Genomic DNA, 23689 nt, shown 5'->3' with positions numbered 1-23689 from the left:
AATTAATTTATCTTTTTTTCTTAATAAAGGGAGCAAAATATAATTTGATTCGTTAGAGGGACTCCATTCTAATTTTACCCAACCTATATCCGTGGTATTTCAATCTTTTCAATTGGATTTGTTTGGTGCCTGAGAAAAGAAATGTTGATTATTTCTCGAGCATTAATCACATTCAGATGTTTTAATAAATTCACCGTTCTTCGAAGCTTAAACCTACCCCGACCAGTTATTTCAGTGAAATGCAAAACTACGATAACCAGTATAGATTATAGTGTTAGTTCTAGTGTGGCACGATCCAATTGGCTGATCACTAATCTAAGTAAAGAAGGCAAATTAAGCCAAGCACGGGAACTGTTCGATAATTTGTGTGAGAGAGATAAAGATGTAATCACTTGGACTGCATTGATATCTGGGTATATCAGGATTGGGTTAATTGATGAAGCTAGGAAACTGTTCGATAGAGTCGATTCCAGGAAGAATGTAGTAACGTGGACTGCGATGCTAAATGGGTATATAAGATCAGATCGAATTGTGGATGCCGAGAGGTTGTTTGCGGAAATGCCGGTTAAAAATGTTGTATCTTGGAATACTATGGTTGATGGGTACATGCAAAATGGGATGGTCGATAAGGCTTTTGAAGTGTTTGATGAAATGCCTGAAAGAAATGTGGTTTCCTGGAATACGATGTTGACTGCTTTGGTGCAATGCGGGAGAGTTGAGGATGCAAGGGCATTGTTTGATAAGATGCCTAAAAAGGATGTCATTTCGTGGACTGCGATGGTCACGGGGTTGGCAAAGAATGGGAGGGTTGATGAGGCTAGGAAAGTTTTCGACAGGATGCCAGAGAGGAATGTGGTGTCGTGGAACGCGATGATTACTGGCTATGCACAGAATATGAAATTGGATGAGGCTTTTGATTTGTTTGAGAGGATGCCGACGAGGGATTTGTCTTCTTGGAATGGGATGATCACAGGGTTAATTCAGAATGGGGAATTAAGGAGAGCTGAGAAATTGTTTAATGAGATGCCATGTAAGAACGTGGTTTCTTGGACCACGATGATCACGGGATATGTTCAAAGTGAGCAAAGTGAGGAAGCATTGAAGATTTTCGCGAAAATGTTGGCAGAAGACAGGGTAAAGCCTAATGAGGGAACTTTTGTAAGTGTTTTGAGTGCATGTAGTAATTTAGCTGGCCTTGTTGAGGGACAACAAGTTCATCAGACGATTGTGAAAACAGTTTATCGGCGTAGCGAAATTGTTGTATCTGCACTTATTAACATGTATTCCAAATGTGGGGAATTAAATATAGCTAGGAGGATGTTTGATGATGGATTAATAAGCCACAGGGATGTGGTCTCATGGAATGGTATGATTGCAGCTTATGCACATCACGGGTGCGGTGAAGATGCTATCAGTTTGTTCAAAAAAATGTCCGATTTACATTTTAAACCTAATGATGCTACCTATGTGGCTTTGCTCTCTGCATGCAGTCATTCCGGTATGCTCGAGGAAGGACTAAGGTACTTCGATGAGCTTGTGAGAGACAAGTCCATTCAGGTTAGAGATGATCACTATGCATGCTTGGTTGATCTCTATAGTCGAGCAGGGAAGCTCAAGGAGGCTTTTGAATTCATTGTGCAGCTTGGGATTAAACCATCTGTATCTGTTTGGGAAGCTCTTCTTGCCGGATGTCATGTTCATGGGGATGTGATTTTAGGGAAATTGGTTGCGAAAAAGATATTAGACACGGAACCAGAAAATGCAGGCACTTACATGTTGTTGTCTAACATATATGCTTCAAAAGGAAAATGGAGAAATGCTGCTAAGGTAAGGTTGAAAATGAAGGATAAGGGACTAAAGAAGCAACCTGGTTGCAGCTGGATAGAAGTAGAGAATAAGGTTCATGTGTTTGTGGTTGGTGCCAAATCTCATTCTCATTCTAATCTTATTTACCCAATACTGCATGAGCTTCATGCAAAAATGAGGAAGGCTGGAAATATATCTAATACTAATTACCTGGAGGAGGAGGAGGATTTAATCTGCTGATGTCTATGCTCGGTTTTAGCCCTGGGTTTTGTGTCCTAATTCCGAGGAGAACCCAACAAGTTCAAGGAATTTGGAGAGTGCCTCATCATTAGGGAAATGCTTAGTATTTGGCGTTGGTGGGGTTTGAAACCATGCTCTTATATGGCATTAGTGGGTAAGAACACTGTTGCTTGACTAGGCACAACACCTCCCCTGTTTGAGAGTCCGACCGACCGGTTGCTTGACGGACGACACTTCAAAAAGTTCTCCAAAAGGAGAGCGGACCCCCTCAACAAGGAATATGATCAGCAATTCCCATTGTGCTCATTGACTTGGATTTTGAAAGCAAAAAGAGTTCCTCAAAGGGGCTAACATTTAGGAGCTAAAGGACTTGATTGAATACTGGTGATATCATGTCTGGTCTGTATTACTATTTTTTGTAATAACAATTTTTTAACTTCGTCCCTGGCTCTTATCTCGGTCTAGTGTTGTGAGCTAGGTAAGAAATTAGATGTACTATTGAGACGCTTATCAATTGAAGTGAAGCAACTGAAGGTGCAAGCAAAAATAGGATCCGTATCATCCATTCATTCTTTTCTATGGATATTCACGAAAATTTTTTGGCCACTCAATATAATTCTTTTAAAAAAAGGATAATTATTTTATTTAATGTGTAGTAATTATATAAAAATTATTTTATTATATTTTTGTTTTTATTAAATTTTCAAAAATAAAGTAATTAGCATTTTTTAATATTTATTTTATAATATATTTAATATTTACATGATATTAATTATATCATATTATACACTTAAAAATAAGTAGAGTTGGCCTGAGATCAAGCTTTGAGTATTGGAATTTGAGTTTAACTCATATTTTAAATGGGTCTAATTTGTTTTACACAACTATTTTCAAATTTAAAACCAACTTTCAAACCTAAATGAATAAGTTCAATGTTGTTTGAACTAGATCAATTTAGTCAATCAAACTAGTTGGGTCGAGAGATACTGAATCAGAGAGTGACTTTGAGCCGATTAGATCAGAAACTAACATGAACTAGTAAAATTGGGTTTTTAAAAATTTTAATACTATTTTAATCAAATCAGTTAAACTGACAAACTAATGCCCCGATCAATTCGACTACCACTAACAATCTACAACCCTAAACAAGTCTAATATTTGCATACGAATAATTAGCATGAAATTTTATTAACTATTGAGGATATCCATAAAATCTTCTTCCTAGATATATCCATTAAAAATTGTTCCTCGGTATTATATGAATAATTAAGATTTTAAGAGCCTGGAAGATAGAAATAAAATATGCAAAACGAGAGTATTTTTCTAGGCTTATATTTTCGAGGTTAAATTACCTTATTGATCCTTGTATTATAGGTTCAAAAGTAAATTAATTTGTTTTATAGAAGTAACCAATTTAATTTTTATATATTCAATTTTGATATAATGTTTAGAACTACCCATAGTCCCTCCTTAACCCATAAATAAGAGGATAATGCGCTTCAGTGCACTCAAACTCACATCTTCTTGTATTGACAGCAATACTCATACTAATCGAACTAAGATTCAGTCAGTTAAATGATGATAATTTTAAATGCAAAAAAACATAATAATTTTTTTTATAGTGAGAAATAAGCAGATGATTCAATTCATTTTTTTATATATAAAATATAAATATAAAATAAATTTATATAATTAAATATATTTGTATTCATTACTTTTAAATTTGACAAATAATAGTTTTAACTGGAAGCAAACAACCATTAGGTGAAGTTTGAAGTATGGACAGCAAGTACTATAGAAGCTGGTAGCTATTCCAAAATCACATGATCCACAACTTCCAAACCTACCCTTTTTTTTTCTTTCTAAATTTTAATTTAATTAAACTATAAATACATACAATAATATAAAAATATAAAACCAGAGGGTAAGGGGGAAGCAATGCCCTTGACCCTCCAAGATTTATGATTTAGTCCCTTAAAGTTTTATAAAATTATATATTAATATAATGGTAAAACCCATAAATCATGATTCATCTCTGATCCTTAAAATAATTTTTCGATTTTGCCCCTATTTGTCACTATTGGTTTTGATGATAATTGTTAATATAGTTGTAAGTTAACTTTAAGAAAAGCTATTCATGTAGGGATAAATAATTTTTGTGATTAAATCTGTTCGCGATATGTATAGGGTGCTAACTCTAGGTATAAACCCGTTTTCTCATCTTTTAATGTTGAATTTGTATGGTTATTTGAGACCAACATATACATATAAAGACGGTTACTTAAATCAATGTTTAAGCCAAGCGGTAAAGAACTTAATATCTCGTAAGTAAGATCTTAAATTCGAGTCACGTGAATAAAGAAAACAATGCAAAATTATTTTCCTCTATTAAGACTTAAACTCGACTCAACTGCAATTAATCAATGTCTTTTGATTTTATAAGCTTTAAAAAAAATTCACATGTCTCTTTAGCTTAAATAATGGAGTAAAAATTGCATCTTGGTTTTTACATTAAAAAAAATTGGCAATAACATGTGGAAAACATATATATATACCTTTTTTAAATTTAAAATTATTTATTTAATCAAAATTGAGATTTAAATATGTATTATTTAAGGGTCCGGAGATTCTAAACTTAATTCCATTCCAAATATGGACTAAATTGAAAGAAAACAAACAAATAAGACCCAATCGCTAAGCAAGTGGATCTAAAAAAAAAAAACCAATACAATCTTAATCATATTACTACATAGATATTCGTGTGTATATATACATATATATAATTATAAAAAGGTTAACATATCTCATAAGTCACTATACTCTTCATAAATTTAGAATTTAATCCTTTTACTTTTATTTCTAAGAATTCAGTCCATCTACTTTCTAAATTTTAAGATTCAAGTCCAACTGTTAATAATAGTAAATTTATTTTGTTAAATTGAGGTTCATTATAATGTCATTTTTTTAGTTACATTACTACCAAGTGAATGTCTTTTTTTTTTTAAATGTTACACAAACAAATTTAACAATATTAATAATTAGAAACTTAAATTTTGAAATATGAAAAGTAGAGGGACTAAATTTCTAAAAATAAAAATAAAATAACTAAATTTCAAATTTATAAAGAATACAAATACCTATAACATATCTTTACTTTTTAAAAACACTAACTTGTATTATTTATGGATATAACCTGACCCGACCCTTGAAGTAATCTATTGGTCGTACAAGTAGTTTAAGTGGTGAGCAGTAGACTTATCCATAAGTTGGTTGGGTCTTGTTTAAATAATACGTTGATTAATTCAATTCAAGGATCTGGTTATCTATCCAAACTAAAAGGACGGTTCGATTTTTGGAAAGGTTTGGATAAAAATATCAATCTCGGAAATAGGTTTAAAAAAGAATAAATTTGTTTGAAAATATGAATCGGGCTTGTACTCCAACATTTCAAGACACGAGCTTGACTTGATTTGTTTTACAATTTTATTATCTAAATTTTTTATATGTTATATAACTCATCATATGAAGAATAAACATATTATATTATAATACAAACATTAAAAATATTTAGATTGTTTATGTTTAAAGTTTTAATAAAAGTTTAAAGTTTATGGGTAGGATACACGGTCCAAGGTCAATTTTTTACTGATCCCGAAACAAGCCTACCAAGCTTAGTGGGCTACATGACCTAAGGATGGCAATGGAGCTCGGTAGAGTAAATGTTGTCAAATTCACCATCGCTCCACAAGTAACATGCTCTACCCTTCCATTTGTCTCGTTCTATTATGAATGTTAAATGTATCTATCCTCGTCATGCTTCAATTTAATATTTGCTAGTTATTTCTAGATGAGTTCGTGGGTTGGGCCGAGTCAGGTTTGACTAGGTTATGCATAATACTAATACACTTTATGCTTGCCTAAGCTTGGTCTGACCCGGAATATGAGTCTCAAATTTTACCCAAACTCATTTTTCAGGCCTAATCATTAAACAAGTTTAGTTATTTCTAATAATTTTAATTTTTTTAAAATATAAGTAAATATTTAAACATAATTCTTTAAAAAACTATTTAAACATAAAATTTATGAGTTTTTTTATAACACAATTTTAAAGCGATCACTATAAGTATTCGTAAGTTTTATTTTTGGTAACTAAAAATAAAATTAAAAAGATAAAATAAGTGAACAAAATGAAAATTTACCAAACTTGAATGACTAAAAGGAGTGTACAACGGATGATTAAAATAAAAATGGTTCTTAACAATAGTGCCCAAAATGAAATTTTTTATTTGTTGATGTCCAAAATGAAAACTTATGAAAATTGGGTGATTAAATGTGTAGTTTATCCAAAATAAATCATCTTAGCACGTCTTTATCCACTTTTCAGAAAAATATCCACTCAAATTTTGCTACCGTTAATGTGATTAGGGACCAAACTAATTAAGGGTGAGTTTAGATGGGCGGTGCGTTTACTTGCGGTTAGTGTAAAAATAGCGGTGGTGATGAGATTAGATATTGTAGCGATACTGTAGCGTGAGACAAAAAATAAGCTAAACGCACCGCACTGTACCCAATCGCCTATCCAAACCCACCCTAAGGTACTAATATAGAGAAAAGACTTGAACCAGTTGACTTCAAATCAGGTATAAATCAATTGCATTAAATTAAAAAATCTGTTGAATTAATAATTGATTAAAAATTTTATTTTATTTTTATAACTTTTTAATAATTTATTTAATTAAATTTAACAAACCGAGTTAATGGGGTTTCCTCGGCCAAAAGTTCTCTTTGCCAATCCGGAACTATGCCAGACGGGCTTCCGGGTCCTCGGTTACGTCCATGGGGGCAGTGAGCACTAAAACTCTTTTTTCTTTTTTAAAACGTGCATGCATTCAACAATATAGTCCTCAGCTTCCACCAACCCCCATAGCCATCGCCAGCCATCCACCAGTACTTTTACCAGTCAATATATATATACACACACACACACATATATATAAATATTTATTTTTCCCCTTTGATTATTGTCAGTGATCCAAATCCAGTCCACGCTCTTTTCTTTCCCTCCTTTCGATCAATCGTCGAACCAACGGTCCTTCTTTAACCTGTCTCAACCAACACCCCCTTATGCTTACCTACCCACTTCCTTCCCCCTCCCTTATTTAACCCCCCCTTTCGTTTCTTTCATTTCTTCACTCTTAAACACCTCACCATTTTGTATATTCTTTCCTGGGTCAATCTTTGCTTCTCATTTCAATGGAGTCCATCACTCAAAATGGTACCTCAAATGGCCATTTGCAGAGCTTTTGCAGCACCACAAATGGTGGTGTTGGTGTGCTGGTGGACCCTTTGAACTGGGGTGTTGCTGCTGAGTCACTTAAAGGGAGCCATTTAGATGAAGTGAAACGTATGGTGGCTGAGTTTAGGAAACCATTGGTGAAACTCGGTGGTGAGACCTTAACCATTTCTCAAGTTGCTGCCATTGCTACACGTGACTTGGGTGTCAAGGTTGAACTCTCAGAGGATGCAAGGGCTGGTGTTAAAGCTAGTGCTGATTGGGTCCTTGATGGTATGAATAAAGGAACTGATAGCTATGGTGTCACCACTGGTTTTGGTGCTACTTCTCATCGACGAACCAAGCAAGGCGCTGCCCTCCAAAAAGAGCTCATTAGGTAAGTTCATAGCTTTCCAAAATGTGTTAAATCACATTTTAGAGCCTCACCTTGGCAACTTTTTTACATTGGGCCTTAATTTTTTTCCTAAGTTAAAAGTTAAGCCCCAAACATTGCAAAAGTTCTTATGTTAGGCTTTGAACTTTTTTTTGGTTCAAGTTAGACCTTAAATTTAACAATTATTTAAACTATTTCTCGAGTTAATCCTTGAAAATCTTAAAGTTTAGGCCTCTATATAAGAACAATTATCAAGTTCAAAGACTAATTCAAACAAAAAAAAGTTTAAGCCCAAATGTGAGAATAATTGCCTAATTCAGGTTTCAATGTAGGAACAATTGCTAATCAGAAACGAAGCTAGAAATTTTTTGGGGTTAAATTAAATTGTATATCTTTATAGGATCTAAAATGCAATTTCGTCATTTTAATACTTTATATCTTTGTAATTTTTTAAAAGATTAAATAAAAAATTTATTATTTTGAGCAATTTTATTATTTATTAATTTAAAACTTGATAAATTTTCATTTGTCAAATTTTGGATTCCAATTTTAGGGGCTGGGGCCTTGTCAGCCTCCAATTGCCGTCCCTAATTGTAAAGTTTTGCACTCAACTTGAACAAAAAGAAATTCAAATTCCAAGATAAGAAAAATTGCTAAATTTAGGCCCAAAATATTGATTTAACCCTTTAAAAATGAACATTGTTGAGTTGACTCGGCCTGGTTGGCTGAGTTAAAACCGAGGTATCAAACTAGTTTGTCAATTTGTAAAGGTGGTCCTACAATTTGTAGCAAGATTCATAAGGCTGTAATCACTTATCAGATTTTCTGTGATTGATATTAATGTTAAAATATTTTTTGTTGCAGGTTCTTGAATGCTGGGATATTTGGCAATGGAACTGAGTCATGTCACACATTGCCTCACTCAGCAACCAGAGCAGCTATGCTTGTTAGGATCAATACCCTTTTACAAGGATACTCTGGCATTAGATTTGAGATTCTTGAGGCAATCACTAAGCTTCTTAACAACAACATCACGCCGTGTTTGCCGCTCCGCGGCACGATTACTGCGTCCGGTGACCTCGTTCCTCTTTCCTACATTGCTGGATTACTCACTGGCAGGCCTAATTCCAAGGCTGTTGGACCTAATGGAGAATCCCTTGATGCTGAAGAAGCCTTTCGTGTTGCCGGGATCGATTCGGGTTTTTTTGTGTTGCAGCCTAAAGAAGGACTTGCTTTAGTTAACGGCACCGCGGTCGGTTCGGGTTTGGCTTCCATGGTTCTTTTTGAAGCAAACATTTTAGCTGTTTTGTCTGAAATTTTATCAGCAATTTTTGCTGAAGTTATGAATGGTAAACCTGAATTTACTGATCATTTAACACATAAATTGAAGCATCATCCAGGACAAATTGAAGCAGCTGCTATAATGGAACATATACTTGATGGAAGCTCTTATGTTAAAGCAGCTAAAAAATTGCATGAAATGGACCCGTTGCAAAAACCGAAACAAGATCGTTACGCATTGAGGACGTCTCCGCAATGGCTCGGTCCACAAATCGAAGTGATCAGATTCGCAACCAAATCGATCGAAAGAGAGATCAATTCTGTCAACGACAACCCTTTGATCGACGTTTCGAGGAACAAAGCATTACATGGTGGCAATTTCCAAGGTACACCTATTGGTGTTTCAATGGACAATACTCGTTTAGCTATTGCAGCTATCGGGAAACTTATGTTTGCTCAGTTTTCGGAACTCGTTAACGATTTCTACAACAACGGTCTCCCATCAAACCTCTCCGCTAGTAGGAACCCGAGTCTTGATTATGGTTTCAAAGGTGCTGAAATCGCAATGGCCTCCTATTGTTCCGAGCTCCAATACTTAGCTAATCCGGTCACCAACCATGTTCAAAGTGCCGAACAACACAATCAAGATGTGAACTCATTAGGACTAATATCATCACGAAAAACAGCCGAAGCAGTCGATATCTTGAAACTCATGTCCTCTACATACTTGGTAGCTCTATGTCAAGCTATTGATTTAAGGCATTTAGAAGAAAACTTGAGGAACACGGTGAAGAACACTGTGAGTCAAGTAGCCAAGAAAACCCTCACAACCGGTAACAATGGTGAACTCCACCCATCGAGATTCTGCGAAAAGGATTTGCTCAAAGCCGTGGACCGCGAGTACGTGTTTGCTTACATAGATGATCCATGCAGTGCTACTTATCCCTTAATGCAAAAGCTAAGACAAGTCCTTGTCGAACACGCATTCGCCAATGGTGACAATGAAAAGGATACAAACACTTCCATTTTCCAAAAGATCACAGCATTTGAAGATGAATTCAAAGCTGCATTGCCAAAAGAAGTTGAAGGTACAAGGGTTTCACTTGAAAATGGAAATGCAACAATCCCTAATAAGATCAAGGGCTGTAGATCATATCCATTGTATAAATTTGTGAGGGAAGAGCTTGGAACTGGGTTGTTGAGTGGTGAACAAGGTAAGTCACCTGGTGAAGAATTTGATAAGGTGTTCATAGCTATGTGTGAAGGGAAGATTATCGATCCAATGATGGAATGTTTAAAGGGTTGGAATGGTGCTCCACTTCCAATTTGTTAGTGTGCTTTTTTCATTGTTTATTTCTTCAAATTTTTTCTTTGTTTTTTCAGCTTAATTGTCTTTCAATTTCATTGTGAAAAAAAAATAGTAAATGATAATATGAGGTGAATGTACGGGTGATATGTTTGTTTCTCATTTTCTCTCTCTTGTTTTTACTTTATAATAATCAAAGTTAGTACTTACCAAGATGGTTTTCTTCAAAATTTTACGGTTTTTTAAAAGATTAAATAAAAAATTTCTTATTTTTGAGTTAAACTATAATTTTATCATATATTGACATATAAAATTATAAATTTTAAGAGGTCTAAAACAACTCTTTTCAATTTAGGGAGGGGGTCGGTTTCCTACATATTTGAAATTGAATCCAGCCAAGTTGAATTCAAGAAGCTTGAATTTGATTTGAGCTCGACTAAGTTTTATTATAGAAGTTTAACGAAAGTTTGAGATAAAATCGAAATAAAAAAATTTGGTTCAATTAAGTTTGTTTATATTATTTGCCTCCTTGGACGGGAGTTTTGAGCTCGAGTTTGAACTTGTTTCATATATAAATTTGGGGTTTGTATTTAAATGATAAAATTTAGGGTTTGGATTTTAAGTGCATATATTAAGGGGAAAGTAGTAGTTTATTAATATTAAAGTTATTATAGATATATTATAAATAAAAAGTTCAATTAAGAAATTAAATTGCCGGAATAGAGGATTAAAGTAGTCAAAACTCGATTCGATTGATAGCTTGATATGCTTAAACTCAAGTTAAGGTTACCAAATTAAATTCAAATTTTTTATATGAGTATAAATGTTTCATTTATTTTATGGATAGTCCTTGGAAACAATTTATCTAACATGTCCTAGATTAAATCTTGAAATCTTAGAATATCTCAAACTATTAAATAAAAGGATTATGCGTTTCAACGTACTCAAATTTATATCCTCTTACAATGACAAGAATGCCAATACCAAGTGAGCTAATACTCAATCTACTTTCCTTTCTTTTCTTGATTTAGTCTAAGTTCAGTGTTGGGTTTTTTTTTAATTTAGGCTGGTTTGGTTTAGAAAATAAGTTTGGGCTTTTACTTTTCCCAATTGGGAAAATATCGATTTAATTAGATTTTTATTAGTTTTAAACAATCATATTAAATTAAGATAAAAATTTTAAATATCAAATTGAACATTAAAATTAATTCACGTAGCTTCATCTTTGGGATATGAGAAGATGCTTGAATGAGTAAAATAAGGAGATAATATAATTTTGGCCCCCTGAACTTGGTAACTCAATCTACTTTGGTACATAAATTTTTTTTTGTCGATTTTGGTCTTTAAACTTAAAATCTATTTGGATTTGATAATGTGATCAGTTTTACCGAAATATGGTCGAATAGGACAGACCAGAATTCAGTTTCAACAAAGAAGTTAGAATCAATTATCTAAAAAAACCCATAGTTTTACCTATTGATTTCCCTAATATTTATTAGTATTTATTATGGGGTTTTCACTAAAGCAACCACCATGGGCCCAAAGAGAGATCATATAATTTATGAACAACTCCTAAAATGCAGAAGCTGACAAGTGTGTGTGTAGAATACCTACAACAAAACCAAAACTTAGATTGACAAATGAAAGGACACACTTCTGCCAACACTACGTATCATCCCCACTCATTAATTACGTTCCAGCTAATGTAAAGCACTGAATCACACCAAAGCACATTTAATGAGGTTATTTTTTTAAACAATTAACTTATTTTTTATATATAGGGTAAATTACAATACAGGTCACTTAATTATAATTTTTTTGTTATAAAAAGTTAAAAGTTATAAAATTACTGACTGGCTAATGTAAAAATAGAAACATGAAAAAAATCAAGATAGTTGAGTGACTAAAAAAAAATATTAATAGTTAGGTAATCATTTTGTAACTTTTTATAATCAGACGATAAAAAAAGAAAAAAATCCATAATTGGATGACGATTAATGTAGTTTACCCATATATATATATATATATATATATATTTAGAGTCTAGTCAAGTTAAGCTTTTAAATTGGGAGGGAAACTTATATTTATAAAAGGTTAACCCAGGCTTAATTAGCGTTCACTCATATTTTTAAAAAATGTATATTTATATTAATTTTTAATTTAATATTTAATAATATTATATATTTTTTATTTATTAAAATTTTATATATAAGCATCTTAACATTTTGTTTAATATTTATATTATAGTATTATATATTATTATAAATCTAGTTTTTACGTATTATAAATTTTTTGTTAGAATTTGATAACTTAACATATTGATTAGACTACACTTATATAATGTACGTTGCATATGATTGACAAAAATAAGCATGTTAAGTTGAAAATTTTTAATAGAAATTACATGCAACAATAATATTTGAACTAGAATTTTTAAAATGAAAACGTAAAAAGATTAAATTTTTAGCTTTTAAAATACAAATATTAAATCTCAAATTCTGAACTATGTAAAGGGAATGTAGCATATTTTAACTTTTTTTTATATGAATGCCTGGTTGGATATTATTTCAATGTGAAATTGTTTCTTTTAAAAAGTTAAACCCATAAATTGTTTTGTCATTTGTTGGGGATCGATCTGTATAAACAACGAGTAAGAAAAGTAAAGAAAATCGAACGCACAAATATTTACATGAAAAACTCCTCTGAAGAGGATAAAAACCACGAGTAAAGAAAACTTCACTAATCGACAAACCAACGGAGAGTAAAAGATGAAGAAAATAAACCTAAAAGAGCAAAACCCAAAATCCGAATATAGAACTCTCTCAAAAACTCTTCACCAAATCTCACGTAAGAGATATTTCACTAACTCTCTAAAACAGGGTTACAAAGACCTTTTAAATAGGCTAATATTAAAGTTCTAATATGACTAAAATATTTCTAGATTAATCAGAGTTTAACTGAGAAAAAATAAGATAGTGGAGTTTAACTGGGAGAAAAGAAACTCTTTTTAAATTTAATACACTTTACCACTTCGTGATGAGGCATATCATCTCGTTGCGACGTCGTCTCTACTTCACCATTTTAACGTTGTCGCATTGTCCCGATGATCCTCGCCATAACGTTGATTTTGTTTCGTCTCTAATTTGTCCGGAATGCGACAGAGTATGCCTTATAATATAATCAATAAGTAAAATTATGTTATTAGTATGCATAGATTACAAATTTAATCAGTATATTTTAATATTTTATATTTTCGAGTTTAATCCAGCAGCAAAAATTGGGATTAGGTCCAAATATGTAAAGAGAGAGCAATCATGATTTTTATTGACAGATGATTGTTGGGCCTTAGAAAAGTTGAAAGTGATTGGATTTTTCTTTTGGTGAAATTCGATCCATTTTAGTGGAATGACACTTGTAAATAGATGAGTTTAACTCCAAATTCGATTACCCGACGCACTTCAATAGTTGTCCGTTAAAGTTATAAATATAATCTAATGATTGACCGTTAAAATTATAGGAGTGAAGTTAAAAATGTAATTTCATCATTTTATTAATGTAAAATTTTATAATTTCGAAGGGATTAAACTATATGCTTTTTGTTTTTGGAAATTTAAATTTTAAAAAGGTTTTGAATATAATGTTACCGTTAAATTAATTTAAAATTTTACAAATACTCAAAGGATTAAAAGAATAATTTTTTATTTTTGGGGAGCCAGAGCCCTGCCTACCTCCTCTATGCATAATCTATGGTGGAAGCTTGTTTCAAAGAAGTGGATGTTAATTTGATTCTTCCACATCGAAGTAGCTTTTGTACAAATTGATGGTTGTCCATTAAAGTTATATGCATAATCTTAACTTGCTTTTATGATATTTGATAATGGAAGCTTATTTTAGTGAAGTTGCTTTTAATATGGTCCTTTTGTATCAAAGTAGCTTTGTCGGATTTGATGGTTGTCCAATAAAGTTATAAGCATAGTTTTAGCTTGCTTTCATGATATTCGATGGTGGAAGTCACTCTTAGTCTCTTCAATTTGGTTTTAGAATTTCTGGCCTTGTTTTGTACGAGATTTGAGTCTATGGATGCTATTGAAATTAGTGATTCAAATACATCCTTACCCATTAAAATTAAGGGGAGATGGTTGAAGGATAATTGTTAGGTTGGAGTAGTTTTGAGTCAAGTTGATTCGGATTTAAAATTTCAATATAAAACTCTAAAATTTAGGTTTAAAGAATAGAAATCAGTGGCTGAAGGGTTTTTCAATTCAGAAATTTCGTATTCGACTTGTCTAAAGATTTTTGCTTGCATAGTCTTCACTAAATTAATTATAACTTAAGTTTCCGAACTCGAATTGATGCATTTTAAAGTGCATTGCGAAGTTAAATGAGATCTTCAATTCATAAGAAGATAACTAAAAAATACCCGAATTCTATTTAAAAATACATTACAAATTGATCGATGTTCCAAATTTGAACTCAAATGAGTTTTTTTTGTAAGAGAAGATAGGGATGGGAATGTGTAAGATATTTTTTTTCATATAAGCAAATCAAAGAAGAAAGCAAGCAAGCAATTATGATTCATTGACTCTTTGTCTATAATAGCCATTATGTTTCCATTTAGTGGAACTCCCCTATTTAGGCTGCTTCATGTTACAATTGCAACAAAGCCACTAAGGGTGGGTTTGGATGGGCAATTGGGTGCGGTGCGGTGCGTTTAGCTTACTTTTTGTCTCACGCTACAGTATCACTACAGTATCTAATCTCACCTCCACCGCTGTTTTTACACTAACCGCAGGTAAACGCACCGCCCATCCAAACTCACCCTAAATCTCTTGTATGGGTGGAAGATTTTTTTAATGTTTTTTTAAATATTTTAAATAAATATTTTTAGTTTAATTTTTAGTTTTTTAATAAAATTTATATTATTATATATTTAAGCAAATATAGATATATTGATATACAAATATAAATTTTAAAATAGTTAAGAAGAAAAATAAAATTAATTTAAAATATTAAAATCTTGATCAAAAATCAAAATACATCAAAATAATAAAACATTTCGAAATTTTAATCGAAACAAAACTTAAATACCAATTTAATTGGATGCCTCTATAAAATGCACCTAAGCTAACCAAAACTCTTACATAAACCCATCTTATTATTTGGTTCCATTAACTAAAGAATGTGGAGCGTGAAGCTTTTGGTGCTGTTTCTGGTTGCAATGATGGTGAGTTCTAGTTGCATGACAACAAGGCCGACGAGAGCTGTGATCGGCGGAACATACGGCTGGCGAGAGCAACAGCGATACCATGCCGTCAGGAAAGAAAATGAGGTTGAACGACGGAAGAACATGGTCGAGGATAGCTCGGACAAGAACATAGACAATCACCACAACATTCCAAGACAAAGGTATGATGATTGGGGCAACAATTCTCCCAACATTGGTGATGAAGGAAATGAATAGAAATCAATACCATTGAGCTATGTGCTATATGTTGTGAGGTTATTTTGAAATATGAGAATTTCTATTTAAAAAACATGAGTGTTTTAAATTAAAATCGGAACCGTTATTGATTTTTTTTAGTTAAGTATAATCGTTTACTTGTAAAATCACCTTTTATAAAAAAAAAATAATTTTAAGATTCGCGTTAAAATCCATAAAAAAAATTAAGTTTGAAAATTAATTATGTAAAGTGTAGTACCCTCACGACATTCAAAATTAATACATTGATAACTATGCGATATTAAAAATTTCAAAATTCAGAAATACGAAACCTAGTATTTAATTATAATCCTTTGAAGCATTCATATATAATAAAACAATTTTATTTGAACTGAAGCATATTAAATGTGTCCATGCTTACACATAATTGCTTGTTTACGAAAAAGGTTTTCAACCTTTTTATCTACCTTCTTGATTATATTTTCTTTTTTGATAATTTCATTATAGGCTAAGATTATATTTATTTTTTTTGATGTAATGTCTAAAATTATTATAGTTTTTTTAACTCATAAATAAGAGATAATACATTTCAGAGCATTGGAACCTATGTCATCCTATATTAACAATAATATTCATGTTAATCGAGCTAAAACTCAATCGAGTATTGAACACGTATCTTAATACTTCTAAAAAGAATCCCTTCTTTTCTATTGTGTTTGAGCGTCGGCCACCCAAAGGGTATACGACCACCGCTTCACATTCTCCAACACTAATGGTTCATCGTCGTTTAGGTTTGGGATGATGACTTTAGGTAAACCGAAAGGGTCCCCTTTTTTACTTCCTTTTGACCTTTCTCCTACCTTGTCGGCAAGTTTTGAGTAAAAGGGTCGTGGGTGGTGATGGTAATGGTGGGCTATTGTGTGAAGCTCGGTTGAGGAGGTAGGAAGTTACAAATATGGTGAACAGGGTTGTGAAGGGCGGAGATGTTGAGTGGGCGAAAGAGAATGTGGAATTTGGTTTTTCTTCCGTAAAAGAATCTACCTGTTGAATTTAAGGTTTCGGCTATTAAAAGGTGCATGAGCTCCTCATGGGATTGCCAGCTGCTACAATGAGCTGAAGGTACTGCTGCCAGGACCCGCGACCCTGCGACCTTGCAATTATCCTGTGCAGCTAACGAGCCAACAAGAGTTTTGGACTTTTTTTTTGTAGTTTTATAAAATAGTTAACTATTCTCTTACTAATGGGTCAAAGCCCAAAGCCTTTTTTGTCCATCACTATCCAAGCAAATAAAATTCGATGTCTACACTATATATATCAAAACTAAAGTTGGCTTGGCTGTTAAGAGTTTGTCTATGTTTATTTTTGGCAATTAAAAGGCGTATTTTTTTTATGGAATTAGCATTGATTTTAATGGTCAAAAAGCATTTCTTTTGGAAATTAAAAAAAACACCTTCAAATTTACATCTTTTTATTTCAATAAGACTCAACTGGCAAAGCAAACATAGTTTGCAAAAACAAGAATAAAATTATTTATTTAAAATGTAAGACATTATTCACTTAAATTCTAAAATTATTAAGATAAAAATATGGGTAAATTGTAAATCTATTCCCTTATATTTACTTAAAATTACATTTTGATATGAAAAATTACTTTATAATCACTAATATTATTGACTTATAACATCACTCAACCACTAACTCAAGTTGAGTTTAACTTTAAAATCAAATTGTGTAAATAGCCTCCATAGTTTTTCTTTTGAGCTAATTTAATTATTTTACTTCTTTTCTTCAAAGACTCGAGGAGAAAAATGATGATTAGATCTGTCTAAAGCCCGAGTTATCTAGACTCGGTTATCTACTTAATCTGGTAAGCTTAATATAAGATAATTCGATCCAACCCATAAATAAGCCTGAAAAGAGGCATTTTCTATCAAACGAGAAGACAAATTTCCAGCAAAAGAGAAGGCAAAAGGAAACAAGTTCCATAACCATAACTGCTTCAGATGCACTTACAGACATCGGAATTTTTGAGTTTCGAACTAAAACTGAAGCTTGTGCACAAAATATGTAAGTAAAACATATTGCTTAAACATCAGTTTAGCCATATTCCTGGCTGTTAAAATTGCTAAAAGTTGTGTTTCTTTTAACTTGTTGCAACGTTTACCAGATATTTCCTACTGGTCTGGGAACATATTTATATGTGCAGATTACGATAGGTGTTAAAAGAGGGGGGACTGTTAGGGGAAAAACACGGCTTCTTTACAACTAAAACTCGAATTGCAGCTTTGATTCACTGCAAATCGACTGAAAATGCACTACTTCAATTACACTTCTTTCCGCGTAGGTTTCTCCCGTGAGTGTTGATTGGAGCGGCTTTAGTTGTTGTCGGTTGTTTGGATGAAGGATCGGAATTGATGGATGAAAGATTTGGGCTGCGAGCCTTTGGGTATGGATGAATGGTCGCAAGTTCACGGATACGGCATACCACTGTCTTTGGTAATGGACGTACATAATGCTTCACGTTAGTCTCACCCTGCAACTAACGTTTAAAACAATGATTGTGATTGCACCATATATAAACTGCTCTTAGTAAAACACAATATGACCATGAAGAAAAATTGTCCTACTGACATTGTAGTGAGTGGACCACTTAATTAGGCAGATCAAATCAACTTGGATCGAGTCAATTTAAGCTTTAAAATTGCTAGGTCATGTCAATTTTGTTCATTTTTGAGTTCAGGTCATTTTGGGTTGGAGTCGTTTCAGGTTGGGTTTGGTCATGTACACTTAGGTCTTTTTGGGTTAATTGTTTGATTCATTTCAAGTTCAAAGGGTTCAGATTGTTGACTTTTTATAGTCAAACAAGGTAGAGTCGGGTTAATCAAATCAGGTTCTTGGAATCAGACTAGAAGTGATAAGTCTAATAAGGAGTAATGTAACTCGAAACAATAATTTGAATATGAAAGTGCAAATAAAGAAGGAAAAAACGAAAAACGGGAAGCTAACCTCTTTCCTGTTGTGTTTATGAGCAGAGCTAGATCTTAGAAGGTTTCGCCATTTGTCCTGTAGAGGGAGATCCGTATTTAAAAATAATTTGAGTATGAAAACATGGGGAAAACTATATGGTTGGATAAAGCAGCGAGGTACCCTTAGATCAACAGGTGTCCGGTAAGCAGATGATGCGAATAGAAGCTTTTTAATATCGGTCCATCTTCCAACACCATACTGAGCAATTCCATCAACCAACTTAATCACCTCCGCAAGAGTCCACATCCTTTGATGCTTCCTCCTATCACAAGCCGTTTTGAATCTTTTGGTCCTCTTACACTCATCTTCAGATTCAGATGCTGAAAGCTCACAATCAGATTCAAACTCCTGCAAAGAAAAAGAGAAAAATAATCACACTGAAGGAAGTACGATTTACTACTTCCAAAGCTGCAAAACAAAAAACGAAAATCAAGGAACGAGAATGCCATCTCCTCGTGCAAGTGAGAACAACAGTATCACATCCTCAGTAGTCACTTGTTTTATTCTAGCTCAAAGTTTGCATAGAAGAAAATCTAATATCATAAAGTTCTCCATACAATATACAAAAGGTTCCATACAGCATGTATCAATGCATATATGATACCATAATAAATTTCTATACTAAAATACAGCAAAATAACCCTACCAAGATGTCAACAAATATGTGTTACCAGAAGGCAGTGAAGATTTTTAAAAACCATTTCCTTACATCTAATGTTTTAACCAAGGTTTTCAGAACTGGACCGGTGGTTGAACTGGTCAGACCTCCAGTTCACCGCTCCAATAAAAAATCATTAAAAACTCATTAAACCAGTTCAGTCCAATCATCTGGTCTAGTTCTGAAAACGATTTTTAAAAACCATTTCCTTACATCTAATGTTTTAACCAAGGTTTTCAGAACTGGACCAGTGGTCAACCGGTCAGACCTCCAGCTCACCGCTCCGATAAAAAATCATTAAACCAGTTCAGTCCAACCATCTGGTCTAGTTCTGAAAACCATGGTTTTAACATGTATTTGTGGGAAATATCACCAATTTGCAACTAGAATTTACAATATTTGTTTTTATTCCTCGTACTCTGTGGTTCTCTAGGTTTCATGGCAACCACACAGCAATCAAGGCCAATATCTAAATAAATGAAAATGATGAATAAAAACATACACAAGCCACTGAAGTGAGAGATAAGAAAGAGAAGAGAGCGGAAAGTGGCAGTTCTACCATTTTTGGCATAATTTTCTTGGGACGTCCTCTTCGTGATTGGGATTCAGATGGGACTTGTGAAAATTCTTCTTGTGATCTGACTTTAAGGCACTTGTTCTTTCCAGAAGTAGTAGAATTTCTAGAAAATTCCTCAATATACCTCTTAGTAGGTTTCCGTAGTCTCTTCTGTCGGAGAAGAGTGCCACCTTTTGTTACTTTAATAGAGCTTTTTACTTTCTTATTAGACACTATAAAACTTACTAAAGGTTTTTCGTCATCAGACTCGACAAAATCTTGCGCATGTTCTTTACTAGGACGAATGGTTTCCATAACTGGAGCCTGACACCCACATTCGCTCCTAATGGTATGATGTATATCACAATTGACCATCTTCCCAAGCACACCATTCTTGCTGTTGGATTCTTGAACAGTTACAATCGATGATTCTGACATGCCACCAACACTATTACTACTTCCACCAGGTGAATGACTTTCAGAACTTGAGTTACGCAAATTTGATCCTACGTGAGGGCCACAATCCAATTCAGAGAACTTTTCTGGAAATTCAATATCTGAACCAGAAAAAAAAAAGAGGGAACATAAATAGGAGCATCCTGTGTTATAGAACATAGCTCATATTCAATTAACAAAAAAAGACTCACCCAAAAGAAAATCTTCACATGCACTGGAGAGATCATGTGCTGCTTGAATATCATCCACTTCATCCAGCAATCCATCAAGAACCTATTAAAGCAGTATTTCATCAGATATAAGCATACCACATATGCAGGTTTGTATATAGAACACAACCTTCAAAAGAAAACAAATAAAAGGGGAAGCAATAACAAGCATTTATAAAGCATAAGACAGAAAATATAAGGAAAGTAATGCATCAAACATGAATTGGATATGACATGACAGCCTCAGGAATAAGTTAGACATACTTCAAGCTTCAAATCATCTCCTCCTTGACCGTGGATAGAATCCAGCCCACCTTATCAAGCAGAAAAGTTTTAACAGCATCAGAAGAACAACTCAGAAAATAAAAAGCTGAACAACAGCATTTCTTGTGTTCGACAAAGGAATATAGAGTTAGTGTCTAGTTTCTACTAGTTCATTCTCACATACTTCAGTGCAATATTTGAGAAACATATGTCTAACAGCAAATAAGCACCAAATCTTGGAATGCTACTCTGCCGGTGACTCATAAGCTTTCATGTCCTGAGATGATTATGACCATTCATTACTTCAAATCAAGTCTTAGAACATCTAGTCCAAGACTGTCCTGGCACAACTCAGAACTTTCTGGACTTTAAACAATTAATGCTAACTTTTGAGTTATCCAGACCAACTAATTGGATAAAATTAATAAAAACATATACTAAGCAGGATTAATTAGTTCAATCAATTTAGAGATAAAAAGCTCAATAACCCTCGAAGCATTTATTTTAACCAGTTCAAAGCACAATATATGTCGCTTGTGCATGTGCAGAACAGAGGGCAAGAAATTTTATGCTCAAATCATTCTACAAAAGAATGTTAGCAAGTTCATGCATCTAGAATGCACTGTTTTCATTTTTCTGCCCCTGGAAAATAGCCGCACACTTTGGTTTTAAAGGGATGAGACTGAACCCTCAAAGAGTACTTATTGAACACTGTCAATGCTTCTACATGATGCCGCTGACAACCTAGAAACACTTCAAGGATTGTCTTCCTTTTCTGTCTAAACAACAGCATCAGTAAAAAGAACAGTGAGAAGCTATTAGAGAATTACCAGAACCAATTTTCCAGCCATAATCAAAAGCACAAGAGAAGTCCTCCATTTTCAAGTGTTTTTCTATATTCTCCTTCCCGAAACAAAAGACTCTGTCTACCGAGACACGTTCACTTTTAGGTTCCACGAGTAAATGCTCAACCTCAGTTGCTTCATCTTTCAAGCCAGGGCCAAGGGATTCATCAACCTATATCCAGACAACACAAGCAGGAGAAGAGGGCGAGGGGGCATTGTATAATTTATCAAATTTCATGCTTATTTAAGGAGAATGTCATAAGTAAAAAGATGTGGAGGGATGACCAAGACTGTAAAAGGTCACTAAGCATCAATTAAAAAAAAGAGGAGGCAAAACAAAGAAACATTAAAATAAGGATTAAATAATTGAAAATTGATTTTTCCTTTCAAGAAGGTACCTCAGGTACTCCCAAAAATTATTAGATCAAATTTCATAATTAAATAACAGACATGCATTGCATTGCCCTGCAAGTTGCAAAACCTAAGGATAAGGGAGTCATGGACTCATGGAACACATAAGATTTTCAAATATTGAAGCTAATGGTAAATCCACAAATAAAAAAGGTTAAAGAACAGTTTCTTACACTTTGACGTTTCGCATCAGCAGGCTTCTTTATCAAATGCGGTTTCCTCTCCGTTCTCATTTTATAACCTTAACTTGTACTACAATTCAAGACCTGCATTCATGTTTCCAGTTTTTCCCTACATCAAATGGAAATTGATAAAATTATTGTCCTTGGGACATCAAAAAATAATTGACTTAACAAATCCAGGAAAAATGGAAAACAAACATTCACAATTCCACTAATTAACTTCAAGGAAGGAATTTTAAATAAACAAACACTTTTGAGTTAATCATCAATATAGTACTCATATCGTACTTGTGTACCTTCACTTTATCATACTTTTGTTTAAGGTAATACATATTTATATAAACTTTGGTGCGTTAATAATTCGTGCTATATAGATTTTGACTCGTTCATGTATTCCTGTCATGTTTGTATTATAATTTGTGTCCTCTAGTATTTTAATTTCTTTTCCCCATGTAATGTAATTGTATAGTGTTCTAAGTTGCTATAGACCTTATATTCTCACCTGCACCAGAAATTATAACCTTTAAAGAGACTAACTAGTACAACAAAATATCAACAAGCCAATGAAGATTCTAGCCATGATACAAATTTACAATAAACAAACTCAATCCAAGAATACTAAAAGATGAAAATGATAAAGTTCAAGTCTATAAATTTCAACTAGTAATCTAACATTAAAAAAAATTTCATGAACTGTAAGTAGAATTTCAAATAAAAAATGATTTTGCAATTTCTATACCTAACATTCCTTAGATAAATATAATATATACATATATATACAAAAGCCTACTCTAGCTGCTTAGCTCAGCTAAATTTAAAATTTTCATTTCCTAATCTCGCGAAAAAAAAGGGAACAAAAAAATTTTGAAGAAGCTTATCCACTTTACTAAAACATGAAAACCGACGAGGCAAAAAAAAATTCAAACAAATTTTCTTTTCCGTTTTCCTTTTCCCGGTGTTCTCTCAGTAACCAAACAAACACTAAAATCGCAAGCTGTTAAACTGAGGGGGGGAAAAAAAACTAAACATACCTCATTTCATCTGTAAACAACACGGCAACCACTTATCACTCACCGATCTACTTAATTTCCAGCTCAAAACAGAAGCCTTTAAAAGTATAAAAGAAAAAAAGAACACAAATTCAAGATCTGATATAATCTATGAAAACAAATAAAAAATCTCAATCTAAAAAAAACAAAGGAAAAAAACCTGACCTTTGAGATCAAGATAAAGAGAGTGTGTTCAGTGAAAATAAAAATAAAATAAAATAAGCGAATGTTCGAAAGAGTAAAGCTTAAAACCGCCAAGAAATAAAAAAAATGATGAAAAAGTAGAAATAAAA

At 33.0% G+C, this 23689-nt stretch overlaps 4 protein-coding genes across 7 annotated transcripts; 3 read left to right on the top strand and 1 right to left on the bottom strand.

Moving 5' to 3' along the window:
- The first annotated feature begins 86 nt into the window (after positions 1-86).
- LOC121214042 (pentatricopeptide repeat-containing protein At2g35030, mitochondrial) lies at positions 87-2616 on the top strand. Its single transcript, XM_041087668.1, has one exon. It carries the CDS (start codon positions 142-144, stop codon positions 2044-2046), a length of 1905 nt encoding a protein of 634 aa, XP_040943602.1. The 5' UTR covers positions 87-141; the 3' UTR covers positions 2047-2616.
- A 4683-nt stretch (positions 2617-7299) lies between these two features.
- On the top strand, positions 7300-10326 carry LOC107905303 (phenylalanine ammonia-lyase-like). Its single transcript, NM_001326949.1, is given in 2 exon segments — positions 7300-7715; positions 8577-10326. Coding segments are annotated over 2 exon segments (2166 nt in total).
- Positions 10327-15387: 5061 nt separating this feature from the next.
- On the top strand, positions 15388-17128 carry LOC107905304 (uncharacterized). Its single transcript, XM_016831931.2, has 2 exons — positions 15388-15705; positions 16531-17128. The coding sequence occupies exons 1-2, from the start codon at positions 15479-15481 to the stop codon at positions 16619-16621; spliced, it is 318 nt and encodes a 105-aa protein (XP_016687420.2). The 5' UTR covers positions 15388-15478; the 3' UTR covers positions 16622-17128.
- A 572-nt stretch (positions 17129-17700) lies between these two features.
- Positions 17701-23689, bottom strand: LOC107905305 (uncharacterized). Of its 4 annotated transcripts, none has more exons than XM_016831934.2 (10): positions 23562-23689; positions 23379-23454; positions 22339-22456; positions 21740-21926; positions 20910-20959; positions 20628-20709; positions 19984-20537; positions 18887-19114; positions 18746-18802; positions 17701-18272 (listed from the first exon to the last, which is right to left on the bottom strand). In XM_016831934.2, the coding sequence occupies exons 3-10, from the start codon at positions 22396-22398 to the stop codon at positions 18060-18062; spliced, it is 1431 nt and encodes a 476-aa protein (XP_016687423.1). In that variant the 5' UTR covers positions 22399-22456; positions 23379-23454; positions 23562-23689; the 3' UTR covers positions 17701-18059. The 4 variants fall into 4 exon arrangements, with proteins under 4 accessions (XP_016687423.1, XP_016687421.1, XP_016687422.1 ...); XM_016831932.2 differs by having other exon boundaries at positions 17701-18278; positions 23562-23684; XM_016831933.2 differs by having other exon boundaries at positions 17701-18278; positions 22339-22431; positions 23562-23684.

Source organism: Gossypium hirsutum, chromosome D01 (assembly GCF_007990345.1).
Source record: "Gossypium hirsutum isolate 1008001.06 chromosome D01, Gossypium_hirsutum_v2.1, whole genome shotgun sequence".
Taxonomy (NCBI): domain Eukaryota; kingdom Viridiplantae; phylum Streptophyta; class Magnoliopsida; order Malvales; family Malvaceae; genus Gossypium; species Gossypium hirsutum.
The sequence above is the reverse complement of the archived record's forward strand: the minus strand, read 5'-3'. Positions and strand labels throughout refer to the sequence as shown.